Below are 12,060 nucleotides of genomic sequence, written 5' to 3'. Positions count from 1 at the left end.
GATTCCAAACTGTGAGTGTGGTTTCTAGCAAAGTTTGCACTGATTCTGAAAAATCAATGTGTATTGAAAATTTATGTTTATGAGACATTCTTCATGAACAAGGAGCTTAGAAGCAATGGGTGATTAATTCTCACATGGTAAATGCAGGGAGGGTTTTCAGTCATTAAATGAATTCATCAAAATATTTACTGAGCAATGCAAAAATCACGGTTAAGCTGAGGAGCTTGGCTTTCGACCAAATAAAAAAAAAAAAAAAAGGCAGGAAAAAAGTACTCAAAAAGAAAAAAAAAATAGAAGTAAATGTAGTTAATACTAATTGATGGTTTATTGGAAACCCTCAGAGCATTTTTCAAAAGGATTTGACAAATTTTATTGTAATGAGACATAGTGAGGAAGAAATGGTTTAAAAGATGCCATCAATCTTTTATTTAACTAAGCACTTACCCTTCATTTTGAAGGAAATGATAGTTTCAAATTGGAACCTCCTTCTCAAGAAGTGGTATGAGAACATAACATTGATTTAATATATAACTGTCAACAAAAATAAAGTTTACACTAGGAAATAAAATGCATGTGGAATTTATCAAGTTAACTGATATAATTCTCCATAGGTTACAGGTATTATCAGTAAGAACAAGACAATATAATGAAAAGTTGAATAAACCAGTTGTTTAGATACCTTGATTTAAAAAACCTCACAAATAAAACATAACTTCCCAAACAAACCCTTTCAATGATCATGACACAACAGATTTTATTCTAACTAAAAAAAAAAGGTTAGACAATCACATATCAAGTCTTCAACACAGTGGATTCCATTCTAAGGGGAAAAAAAATATAGGAAACAAGTAGTCCTTAAATTTTTTTCATTATCCATATTATATGTTGTAGAAAATTAAAGTTTTGCTTCCAAAAATATGTTTCCATGTGGTTGCGGTGTTGTTGACTGGTGCTATTAGGGACATAAGCACCAAAGACATGAGAAATGTAACCACTGAAGTATCACTTTTTCATAAAAACTAAAAATTTCCTTAAAGGTCTGGAGTAAAGTCTTCTGCTAGATGTGTTAGTGCTATAAAGTCATTTTAAATTAAATGTGGAATAAAAGCTACAAAAAGTGTGAGTTCTTTCAATATAAAAAGTTGTGTAGCTGAAGTTGTGGGCTCCTTTGCTATACATAAGCAGTCTCAATAAAATATTTGCTTAAGTAAGAAAATAGAATTTGTCTGATTACATTTAGCATCCGTTCCAGTTGAGTGTCTTGTTTATCCCTGCCAGAGCTTCTGAAGAACATTAGAATCAATATTCCCTGCCTTCAAAGAGCATCCGTAATTCACAGTACAAAACAGTTCTAGAGTCTTGGTCATGAGGAGAAACAAAAATTAAATATATATATATATATTTTAAAGTGCCAGATGTAGCCATTGTCTGGACATTCAAAACTCTTATCCACATCTTCAAGAACGATGCCAACAGTTGATTCGATCCCCTTTCTTTGCAACTTCCACTGGCTGGTTGATGCTTTACTTTAACTATGACGACCCTAATAAAACTTCCAACAGAATCACGGTTCCAAAAGCATTATGTACGTACTTCACATCTCTGTTGCTCTGTAAAAACATATGAAAAAGCCGAATCCGAAGATCTCTTAACTCTTCTAGCTCATTTTCAAGTCCTGTTATCAAAAACCTCTTCCTGAGAGGCAGAATTGCTACTATGGATGTGGATTATATAGGAGTTCTTCCTTCATGTTGAGATTTCCCGCAAAGCTGCAACAAAGAGTCATTGCTATCCCTGTGCCTGATGACATTCACTTCCCACTGAAGGTTGAAAGAGGGAGACAGAGATCCGAGAGTGGAAGAGAGCTGGCCCAGAGCTGCGAGACAGTGCTGTTCTGTTCTTCCCTCCTGCTGCCTACACAACGGTCATTACATTCAACTTGCCCTTGACTCTGTTCAACACAAAAGACAACTCAAATCTAATAGGCTCTCCTAAATGTCTTTACCCGCTTTACCTTGCTCCGCTTTTCCACAAGCAAAAGAAAACAAACACAAAGCTGTGAGATTATTCAAGAAGGAAACTGGATTAACATTTTCAACAGGAGATCGATGTTTCTCCAAAGTCCTGGACCAGAGCTGAGTGCGGTTCATCTTTAACAGTCAAAGTGATAGGATACGTCTGGGGATTCCTGTGAAAACAGGGAACATAGCCTACGCCCCTGTAATTAAATGAATTCATGTTGTGGTGCTATGAAGGTCTAGGCTTTTAAAACTCATGGCCTTGACTTCCTAAGTTTGAAAAAAAATGTAAGAATACAAAGAAATCCTTCAAGTTTTGCTGCCTTGATTTAAAGATCTCCAGGCAGGATGCCTGAGGATGGCCATGGCTCTATCACTTAAATATGGATCGTTCAAATATGATCCTACGCTAACAGTAAAAACTGGGTCACAAAATAACTGTATAGTCCACGGGGTCACAAAGTGACTGAGCCTCTTTCACTTACATATCGTATCAAGTGTGGCTAGCAATACCTTATCATTGAAATATGCCTCAAGACAAAAATTTGACCTCAGGCAAACAGGAGTGAGTGAAGGGGGTGAGATAGCAAAGGGTAAAAAAAATGCACAGGACCACCACCAAAGCCTTAAATTAAGAAAACAAGTTACCTTCACTATACCAGAAGGGGGTTAGCAGGGGGGATTGACAGGAAATTGACCTGAGGATGAACACGGCCAGCAGGTTTAATTAGATCAGAGACACAAAGGGCTCTTCCTTCCTTTGGTAACTAACACAGCAGCTCTTAAGTGCCTACAATAGCAGGCTATAAACAAAGGCGGCAAAACAGAACCAGAATAGAATCCTTCCCTTAGCTGGCCTGTGACAACGATTTACTTGAAATCTGGGAACCGGTGGGCCGCTCAGGGGACCCAGACAGAAGCCAGCTCCGAAAGACAAATCGCTGGGGGATGGGGCGGGCTGAGGTAGCCAAGTCTTTGTTTTGCAGCCCAAGTTTACTAAACTATTTGTTACACTTCACAGGGAGTTGTTCGGTTTCAGTCTACTGATCTCAGACCTGGTCCAGGTTTCACCAGCCTTGCACCCCAAGAAAACCATAAAATAAATCACCCCAGCTTCCCGGATCCCTCACACGGCTCCTCGGGGGATGGAAGCACACTACAAACCTGCTCTGGCCTTACTACAGGGCATCCTCCAAGCCCAGGGTAGGAGGGGAAGCGGGGCAGAAGGCAGCGGCAGGCACTGGCATTCCGAACTTGTCTCCATCCCTAAATTCAGAAGAGCTGATTTTTGACCCAAGTCCAGCAGGGATTCAAGTGTCTGGCAAGCCCACAGTTTGCCTCATCTGGGGAAAAGAAGGCGGACTAAGCCAGCGGGCAAGAGGCCGAGAAGCGCCCCCGGCCAAAGTGCTCCTACCTGCTCCCTCTTTCTCCTCCGTCCAAGATAACAAACTCAAGCCGCAGCTGGCTGCGCTTTGCGCCAACTCTCCGTTTTCCTAATGGCCCAGGAGCCCAGATGGGGCCCAGAAGGTGGTGGAGGAGGGAGTAAGAGGAGGGAGCGGGCAAGGGCGGCGGCTGCTGCAAACAGCTCCTCAGCTCCCCCGTCGGTGCACCACCGCTTCTCGGTCCTCCTCCTCCTCCCGGCTGGGCGCGGGGGGGCGCCCGGGAGGCGGCGTAGTCCGCGCAGCGTCGCTGTCGCCCTCGTCCGGCTCGACGGGGTGCAGGTGCGTGGCCAGCTCCTGCAGGACCGCGGTGCGCCCGATCTGGTCGTTGCGCCGCTTCTCCATGATCAGGTCCTCCAGGCTCTGGAACTCAAGCGTGTGGCTGCGCTGCGCAGAGAGCTGGATTTGCAGCCGGTAGGGCTGCTTGCCGATGCGCAGCTCGCCGCCGATCTTGAACTCGCGCTTGCCATAGCGGCACCAGGCGGCGAAGCTCTCAGAGTTGCGCCAGCTCAGCTCGCGTTCCTTGGCGCCCACATGCGCTAGCGCGTTGCGCACCACGGCGCTGGGGCTCAGCGGTTTGTAGCGGTACAAATCGTTCACCACGCGGCCGCGCCGGCCCTGGCTCGCATCCGTCAGGAAGCTGTTGCTCACCTCTAGCCGGTGCAAATGCACCACCTGGAAGTTGCCCACGTAGACTGCCCAGTGTGGGTACTGCGCCTGCGACACGAACTCCACCAGATCGCCAGGCCTGCACTTGTTGAGCAGGTTCTCGGGCGTGTAGGTGCTCAGCGCCGCGGAACCCGGCGAGAAGCTTTTCTGGTAGATGCACTCATCGCGGTAGAACACGGAGCACTCCACCTCGTGCAGCCGCGGGTCATAGGGCTGCGGCGGGGGCAGCGACGGCCCGTCCCCGCCGTCGGGCAAACCCCCGCCCCCGCCCCCACCATCCGATCCCTGGGGCGGCGGCTGCTGCTCCATGTCTTCGTCGTCATTGGAGAAGATGTAGGAGACCCCGATGCGGGGCCCATCGTCCCGATCCACGCCCGTCGGGTCGGCGGTGGGCACTTCCTTGTAACTTAGGTGGGTCAGTTTCTCCACCTGGTTGCCCATCACGCTGCGGGCATACGTTCACGCCGCCGGCAGAGGAGAAAGCGAAACCACCACTAGGGTCATTGGCACCGGTCCCCGGACAGGGGTTGAGACCACCTGTTGGGAGAGGAAAGCAAGGAAGCCGTGTAGGAGGCGCTCCTCCGTGATATGGGCGATCTGTTCTTAGAGAGGAGGAAGAAAAATTGTGGGCCGGGCACCTGGAGTCATTTTACGGGGAAATCTCAGATGCAGAGAGCTTTCTCTCTCTTTTCTGCCTCCAGGGCCACGGTCACAGGAGGCCGGGCAACTCCAGCTCGCCCCTGCCCCCAGCCCTTGACCTCGCCCGGGCAGAAGCCCATTGCATCAGCGACTCCTACTGCTTCCGCCAGGGCCCTACCTGCCAATGTCAAGCAGGAAGGGGGCAAAGAAACTTTACTCCAATTCCCCTTTCCTATCCTCCCCCCACCCCACCCCTTCATCTCAGGGTCCTAAGTGGGTTCCAGAGACGTCCCCGCCCCCCTCCTTCGCTAAGGAAACCGGCGAGGATCCCGCAGCGCAGCCCAGACAGGTGAGCCGCCCTACCTGGCTCACCTGCGGCGCTTCCTGCTACCTTCTCGCCCGCCCTTCCCCCGCGCACCCGCCCTCCGGCTTGGGTTACTGGCGCAAACTCACCCGCCTAGAAGTGGAGGCCGTGGGGAATCGGGAGCCCCCCGCCCCCTACCCCGCCGCACCCTGAGACTTCTAGGGCGAGTTTGCAGGTGTGGGCTCCGCGGTCTCTCCTCTCCCGGCGCCGGCGACTGCGAGGCTGGGCGGGAGGGAGCAGAGCATGTCTTGCCCCTCGCGGCTACGTAGCGCCTCAAGACTTGAAGGCGGGGAGCGGCGCCTCTTCACGCCGCACCCCTTCCCTCCTGCTGGGGCTGCTTCACCCCCTCAACCGGATCTCGCGGGGTGGGGGGAGGAGATGGGGTTCTCTAGAAGAAGGAGAAGGAAGCAGCTTCGGTGCCCGGCGGCGGCAGCTCCCGCTCGGGCCGGGCGAGCAACAAGCGCCGGAGCGGGAGGGACGGGATTGTAGATCCGGCTCCGGGCTCCCAGGGCGGGAGCGCAGCCCCTAGCATTTAAAGAGACAGGAGCTCGCTCCCAGAGCTCGGGTCTTTCTCGCACCGCGCTGAGCCTCCGGCATCCCCGCCTCCGCCCCGCCCACCCAGGCCGCGGGGCTCCGCCCAGGCCACGCCCCCGCTTCCGAGCGGGTTTAAATCCCGCTGGTAAATAACCGAAAGGCTTGTGTGGGCTGGCAGTCTTCGCGCGCTTGTGTGCACCTGAGTAATGGAGACCTTAATTACCTTCTCAGAGTAAGACCTGTAGTGGAGTCCGCGCTGCTTACTCCGGTCATGTTTTTCGGAGCTGTGAGCTTTAAAATGAAGTTGGAAAGCAATGGCCACCTGCCAGTGTAGAGAGGAGTTTGGTGTTTGTTCTGCCTCTTCATCCCCAGAGTACTTGGAGAGGGAGGAACAGTCAAGTCACTAGAAAGCAAACAGACTTTTGCTTCTTTCTTTTCTTCCCTAGAATCAATTTCTTGCCAAAGGTCACAAAATAATTTTTACTAGGACAACTGGAGAAGTATTTCTGTTTAGAGGTATTTCCAGAATAAGTCCTATGAAACTTTCAGGTAGGAAAAAAGAAAAAAAAAAATTCTTAGAAAGGAAACAAAGCAGAAAGAAGACTTGGCTAGGGACTTAATTCCAAGACCTAGGCTGTTACTAATGTCCTTCTAAGTTAGTACAAAGTAGATTCTTCATAACCTCCATTGTTGTTTTGAGAATTATCGGTTCATCCAGTGGATAGTGAAAGAGGGCATTCAGCTCTGGTGGTTTATCTTGGGGGTAGAGGATGTAGGAATTGCCTAATTGTCTTTAAATTAAGGACATATTAGCAGAGGTCCTCAGTGAAAGTATTTCCTTCCTGCTAACTTACAGAAGCAAGTGACAGAAGGCCAGTACTGCCTATTAACCTAAACTAGGAGGATACTTCCTCTCTCTCCCCTCCAGGTTGGTTTTGTTTCTTGTATCTAAGATGAAAGTTACCAAAGTGTTTTGTTTTTTTAATAATGGATCAGATTGGGTGGTGGAGGGTTGACACTAAACAGACTTTCACTGAAACACCCAGAGTAATTCTTGGTGGAATTAAGAATGCAATTCAAGACCTCCTCTACTCTGCTTTCCATCACTGTTTCTTTTGACTCAGTTTTTCCAGGTAACACAATTATTTATTCAGTGTGTATTCTGATCAGTGGAAACAGGAGTATAGTAACACTACTGCGATCTTTTTTAGTTTGGAGTGTGGAGGAGGAGAAATCATTCTACTTATGTACTTTTTTAACACCAACAATCAGTATTGGCAGGGCTGTGATGGGAGTTAGTCCTTCAGCAAGTCTAAGATCACAGTATAAATTAGACCCAAACCAGACTTCTGTGTGTCTGTTGTGTAGATTAAGTATTTTCTGACCAGCCTCAGGCATGTGTGACCAGATGAGTCCCCTCCCTGGACTTTTTGATAACACATGCTCTGGGAGGTGCTGTTTTACCTGAATAGTATTTGCCACCACAAGGAGATCCAACCAGTCTATTCTGAAGGAGATCAGCCCTGGGATTTCTTTGGAGGGAATGATGCTGAAGCTGAAGTACTTTGGCTGAAGTCCAGTACTTTGGCCACCTCATGCGAAGAGTTGACTCATTGGAAAAGACTCTGATGCTGGGAGGGATTGGGGGCAGGAGGAGAAGGGGACTACCGAGGATGAGATGGCCGGATGGCATCACTGACTCGATGAATGTGAGTCTGAGTGGACTCCGGGAGTTGGTGATGGACAGGGAGGCCTGGTGTGCTGCGATTCATGGGGTCGCAAAGAGTCAGACACGACTGAGCGACTGAACTGAACTGAAGAGCTCATGTAAATACCCATTTTACAAGGGAGGAGGGAGAGGAAGTGTTAGACTATGAGAACCAATGGCCAGTCATCTCATGTCTGTTAGACTGTGAAACCTCTGCTACCATCAGTTATGGTAGGCCACTTTGTCCCTAGGTGGTACTAGGTAGGCTCCCTGATGGTGGGAGCATCCATAGAAGGACACACTAGTATGGTAGTTTGGCACAGATCTAATGAGTCAGTAAGCAACACCTAGTTGTCCAGGTGTCTAGCCTATTACCTTGATGAGCTCTGTTCACAACAGTGACTCAACAACAGTTTTTCTGTTTTTTTTTTTTTTTTAAATAATAAAGGGTCCAATTATTGGACTTTACATAAAGCATTCTTTAAACCTTAAGGGAAGCAAAACAATATTCTTGACATAACCTGAATATAAAACATTATCTGCATTTTAAGATACAATCATCTTGAATACAAGCTTGAAAACTTCAATCGATTTTTTAAAAAGTACTGATAGATGGTTTTATCATCAAAATAGATATTTAATAAACTCCAAAGTACATAGAACCATCCCAATGTAATGAATTGATATTACTGTATTTCAACCATGCATTTCTAGTTTATTTTTTGAGTATAATTGCTTTAAAATGCTGTGCTAGTTTCTGCTGTGCAACAAAGTGAATTAGCTAGATACATATACTCCTTCCTCTCTCCCACCCCTCCTATCCCACCCCTCAACAACAGTTCTTGACTTGACTAACCATAAAGTCTCAGAGGGAACAGGTTCTGAGTTATCTTTATATCTGGATACCTGGCACTCAGTAAGTGCTCGGTAAGTTCTTGATGGACGCTTGAGGGGAATTCTTGGACATAGCAATAGCCTGTTTCCTATGTAGCTTCTTCCATAAATGCCTGGTTAGGACCTCCATCTGATCCCCGAGGGCTCTTGGTCAGAGGTTGCAGAATGGCTCCCAGACTTGCTTTGCTCATCTCAAATGCTTGTTTAATAAACTTAATTGATAATTTGGAGACTTGGGAAATCTCACCTAAAAATTCAGAGTTCCAGATTCACTTGAAAGTGTCAGTGATAATGAGACCATTGGGCCCACATTCCAGGATAGCAACAAAAAGCTAGAGCTGAGCAGAAATTGCCTTTGAGATGAGATGCAGCCTCCAGTTGGCCCCAGTCTCTGTCCTATTCATCTCGCCTTCCTAGTGCCTTGACTGGCCCTGGGAACCTCTGTGTTGGCCACCACTGCCATCCAGTTTTATGCTATACATTGTGTCACTTGATTATATGTAATTCAGCACTTGAACACATAGCATCTGGTATTATCCTTTAATTCATATACTTAAAATATCTTTTCTAAAAAGAGCTTAATGCAAACTGTATTTTTTGAAAACCGGCTAGGTACCTGTTAGTCTTAAACACCATTCATTTATTCTACAAGTATAATAGGCACTGCGTTAGGCTTTGCAGGTATTCATGTCCCCATGAGATACAGACTCCTTCGGACAATATAAAATGTACCACAGGACAGGAAGGTAGAGGATGCTCAGGGGAGGTCTCAAGGCATGCAGATACAAAGGTGAATGTTAAAGTGCCTGCCATCAGGAGCTTGCACCAGCTAGGGTGACCAGCCCTAAAATCAACAATGGCATCTACCACTGAGTGACCTATTCATTCTGTTATAAAGGACAGTTCAACTGAAAGAAGCTAAGTGACTTCTTCCAACTGGTAAGTAGGACCATCTCACAAGCCTGCTTGATTTCAAGCCCCAATGCTCATAACCTCTTTGTTTTAAATAGGGACAAATACATTATTCAATATTTAAAAATATCTGAGTGTCTGGCTTTACTGGGCTCCAGAGATAAAGCCATGGACACAGTAGACAAAGTCCTTTCTCTTAATGGCTTTTCTATGTTGATGGGAGGAGACAATTGACAAGTTCAAGTAAAAATGTATTCATTTCTGAGAGAGATAAAGGCCATCAAAAAATAGACTAGGGTGAGGGGGTTGAGTAACTGTGGCTACAGAGAGGGTGGGGGTTGGGATGGGGAGGTGGGAGGGCCTTTGGATAAAACGGTCAGAGGTAGGCTCATGAAGAAGTGAAACTTGAGCTGGGACTTAAAGGCTGAGAAGGAGGTGGCCTTGGCATTCCTCCATGAGCACCAAGCGCAGAGGAATTGGAGCGCTGAGGAAAAAAGTTTGCAGCTAGAGCATGGTTGGCGTCCCATGTGGCTCAGTGGTAAAGTCACCTGCCAATGCAGGAGACTTGGGTTCAATCCCTGGGTCAGGAGGATCCCCCGGAGAAGGAAAGGGCAACACACTCTAGAATGCTTGCCTGGGAAATCCCATGGACAGAGGAGCCTGAACAATAGTAACAGCACCATCAGTGAGAAGGTCTGTGACGGGTGCCGTTAGAGCCGTGGGAGAGCTTTGGGGGTTTAGGGTTGTCACTGGCCGCCCTATGGGAAGTGGACCCTACAGCGATGAGAGAGGAAGCAGGTCCTATATGGGAGGAAAGGCCTTCCAGCAGATAGAGCCTAGTGACCAAAGGGTGAAGCCCCCAAGGCACCTTCCTCAAGAGCAGCCATAAGGTAACTTGAGTTAGATTTCAATTCTCAGCCATCCTGTGGCTTCATCTTCCCTCACCAGTGACCCAAGTATCACATTCCACACACTTCCGAGGAGGAGGAGGAGGCACTCAATAAAAGCAAGCTGTGTCAAATGCCAGTTAGTCATTCCCACAGTATTCCTGTACTGAGCCAAGGGGAACAATCGGGAATTGTTTCTACCTGACAAGTTTCCCTGGAGTAGGAAATGGCAACCTACTCCAGTATTCTTGCCTGGAAAATCCCATAGACAGAGGAGCCTAGTGGGCAACAGTTCCTGGGGACGCAAAGAGTCGGACACGACTGAGCGACTAAACAAGGCCAACCAGACAAGGCATCAGCCTCCCTGACTCTGCAAGTGTAGTGGTTGGTATCAATTTAAATGGCCCAGTCCAAGAATGTGCAAAACAAGAGCACGGGGGCAGTTATCTGGCGAGGCAGTCTGGAATTCTGTCTGTTGCGAGGGCTGAGCCCCAGGTTCCTGGCAGCCGCAGATAGCTGAAAGAGTTTGCTGGAAGACAGGTTCCTCCACACCTTCCTTGTGTTGGAAAACTTCCAGACTTCCCTGTGCCTCTGACCCACTGCTGGGGTTTTGTTGAGACATAGGAGGTGAGTGGTAGCAGAGTAAAAACATATGACCTGGGTTGACATGCTGTTTGCTAGGTTCTCTCACCTGCTCTCAGCCTCCTCTTCTGGTCACTAAAGTGGGACTCGTGTTACTGTTTTCCCTCAACTGGGAATCCTTATATGAGACAGGATTCTCATATGGAGGAATGTGGAAGCGCCTGGAAAATCCTAAAGGCCATGTAGATGCCACATGTTATATAAAGCCACCAAACCCTGGATTAGAGGCATGTTAGGGCCAGATGATTTTAATACAGGGAGTCAAAGGGTAGATAACCATTTGCTATGGGTATCAACTTACTAAATCTCTAGTGTGTGCTTAGTCGCTCAGTTGTGTCTGACTCTTTGTGACCCCATGGACTGTAGCCCACCAGGCTCCTCTGTCCACGGGGATTCTCCAGGCAAGAATACTGGAGTAGGTTGTCATGCCCTCCTCCAGGGGATCTTCCCAACCCAGGGAGCAAACCCAGGTCTCCCTCATATAAAGCAGAGCCACCAGGGAAGCCCAAATCTCCAATACCAGTACTAAATCTCCATACCAATGCTGCTTTTTACCAATTCTGTTCTTTTACAGATAGCAAGTCAATGAAGGGGCTTCCCAGGTGGCGCTAGTGGTAAAGAATCCACCTGCCAGTGCAGGAGACCAAGAGACACAAATTGGATCCTTGGGTTGGGAAGACCCCCTGAAGAAGAAAATGGCCCCCCATTCCAGTGTCCATGCCTGGAAAATCCCATGGACAGATGAGCCTGGTGGGCTGCAGTCCATGGGGTCGCAGAGTTGGACATGACTGAGCGCACACAACACAGCAGATAGAAATACAAAGGCCCAGGGCTAGGAATACTATGGATTGTGAGTGGGAGAAGCTGGATACAAATCCAAATCTGGCTGGCTTCAAGCCCATAGTTTTCACAACACACCCAGTTGCCTAAGGAGGACGAGCATATGTGTTATTCATCCAGAAGCTGCCCAGTCTGAGGACCAGGGGGCTGATATATCTTCCAGGTGTAGTGACCAACTTGTCCTAGTCTGTCCTGGTTTAGCACTGAAAGCCCCACATGCTCGGCAAACTGGTCCGCTTGGCTGCTCTACCTTGGTGCTCCCTATCCTAGTCATTGCTTTCTCTGCCCCAGAGGGGAGGCAGAAATGTTGCTGAGGGGGATCACGGAAGGAAAAGGAGGGGAAAGGAGAGTCAGGTGTTTTAGTCCAGACCTCACTCTAAGGGCCGCCATCCCCAACAAGGTTATACATACAGCAGCTATGCAAACTGGAGCATCCTATAAAAGAGACAATAAATGTGACAGCCTGCTTTGGGCATTCATTATTTTTCTTCTTTCTGCTTGGATTCTTTCCAAG

The 12,060-nt window shown here is 47.8% G+C and overlaps 1 protein-coding gene across 1 annotated transcript; it reads right to left on the bottom strand.

The window, feature by feature from the left end:
- Window positions 1-301: 301 nt before the first annotated feature.
- LRATD2 (LRAT domain containing 2) lies at window positions 302-5,591 on the bottom strand. Its single transcript, XM_015097736.3, has 2 exons — window positions 5,219-5,591; window positions 302-4,663 (listed from the first exon to the last, which is right to left on the bottom strand). The coding sequence occupies exon 2, from the start codon at window positions 4,565-4,567 to the stop codon at window positions 3,608-3,610; it is 960 nt and encodes a 319-aa protein (XP_014953222.2). The 5' UTR covers window positions 4,568-4,663; window positions 5,219-5,591; the 3' UTR covers window positions 302-3,607.
- Between the last annotated feature and the right edge of the window lie 6,469 nt (window positions 5,592-12,060).

Source organism: Ovis aries, chromosome 9 (assembly GCF_016772045.2).
Source record: "Ovis aries strain OAR_USU_Benz2616 breed Rambouillet chromosome 9, ARS-UI_Ramb_v3.0, whole genome shotgun sequence".
Lineage (NCBI taxonomy): Eukaryota > Metazoa > Chordata > Mammalia > Artiodactyla > Bovidae > Ovis > Ovis aries.
This window is presented reverse-complemented; position numbering and strand designations above follow the sequence as displayed.